Source organism: Asparagus officinalis, chromosome 3, assembly GCF_001876935.1.
Source record: "Asparagus officinalis chromosome 3, Aspof.V1, whole genome shotgun sequence".
NCBI lineage: Eukaryota > Viridiplantae > Streptophyta > Magnoliopsida > Asparagales > Asparagaceae > Asparagus > Asparagus officinalis.
The window spans coordinates 102,703,797-102,705,471 of record NC_033796.1 but is presented as its reverse complement, the minus strand read 5'-3'; the positions used below and the strand labels follow the sequence as shown (position 1 = coordinate 102,705,471).

The window sequence follows — 1,675 nt, the reverse complement described above, 5'->3', positions numbered from 1 at the left end:
TAGGATCAAAATTCAAGCCTTTTCTGAATTTCTCACATTTGAAATCCATTTCCAGTTTGCAGCAATTTTCATTGCAATGTGTGGTAATCTTGTATCTTTTATTTTAGTTTCCAAGAGGGCAAAAAAAGAGAGATGATATTGCTTTACATGTTGCCTCACTAGATGTTGTTTAGGGGATTTATTCAACCCTCTCATTCCAAAAATAAAAATTTATCAATATCAATCAATTGTAGAGGGATCAATTCCACACACCCTAGCAGACAATGAGGAGAAAGGGTTATCAGAGAAGGAGCTCCTTTTCATATCACTTCTTTGCACTTGCAGCCCTAAGTTTCTAGGTATATTTGAAAACTTATTATTAGCTTTTACAGGCTATGCAATAAACCCAAAAACAGCATGAACTGAGCTCAGAACAGCTTGTGCATCATGCACAGAACACTGTTCAACAGACACATAATCCATTTTAGCTTGTGCAACCATACCTTCTTTTTCCAAAATCTCAGAACTCTGTCCAATCACACTGGAGTGCTTATCTAAATTTTGTAAACCAATATCTTCTTCAAGTCTACTAATGTTTCTAGACACCAAATCATGAGCAACATGGTCAGCAGGATTTCTGTCACCATTAGCCGAGACCATTTTTTGTTTAGGTATCCATCTCTGCATAGGTTGTCTCCTACAATTTTTTGTGCCATGGCCTAATATTTTACAGTAATCACACCACTTTGGCTTCAACTCATAAATCACCTTTTGAGTGAATTTCTTTCCATCAGGCCCTTGAATTAATATATGATCAGGAAGAGAGAAGGGCACTTTTACTTCAACTAGTATCCTTGCATAGGCCAATCTTTGCCTACTAGCTGTGAGTTTATCAGTAGATATAGGACGACCAATTGCACTAGCTATTTTACTTATACTCTTAGAATTTCTTAGGTTAAGCTTAAGTGCTGGCAGTTGAATCCAAATAGGGTAAATGCATTCATTTACATTTTCAATGTCCTCACCAATAGACCATGGTTTTAATAAAAGTGGTCTAGAACCAAAGAACCACGGATCATTTGTAAGAACATCATTCATATTTTCAACATTCCTGAATTTGAAAAGAAATACACCTGCCTTGAGAAGACAAAATTCAGGAATTGTCAGGTTTGCCCAAACTTTCTTCACAAAATTTTTCATTGCTTTAAACTTAACACTTATACCAAGAACTTTTCCCACAAGAGAAAATTTCCGAATAGAAGCACCCTCATTCCATTCATCTTCATTAAAACTCACAGTACCATCATCAACTGTATAGGGAGAGTAGCTGAGATCCATGCCACTACCAACTTTTCTATTATCAGCAAATAAACTCACCCAACATTTCTTAGCATTCTTTTCTTGAACTGACTCTACCTTAGAATTAGAGTTGGCAAGAGATTCTAGAATGTTAGCATTTTCCAAATTATCAGCTAAAATCAATGGAACAAAAACATTTTCTGAAATCGATCCAGAATTCAAAGGAACAGTAGTATTAGTTGTTTTCAAATCAAGATTTCTTGATGATTTTAGGACTGATTGCTGAGGAAAAGGAAAATTTTCCAGATCAAGATAAAAAGCCCAATATTTCCTCATAGAGCTACTAGCTTCATTAGTATTTTTTTTAATTTTTTTTTTGGGAGGGGGGGGGGGGGGG

General features: G+C 35.6%; 1 protein-coding gene across 1 annotated transcript in view; it reads right to left on the bottom strand.

The window, feature by feature from the left end:
* Positions 373-1,675, bottom strand: part of LOC109835505 (probable serine/threonine-protein kinase fhkD) — a 9,731-nt gene continuing 8,428 nt past the window's right edge. The window contains exon 8 of the mRNA XM_020403479.1: positions 373-1,560. Coding sequence (XP_020259068.1) covers positions 373-1,560 — 1,188 coding nt within the window. The remainder of the gene's footprint in view (positions 1,561-1,675) is intronic.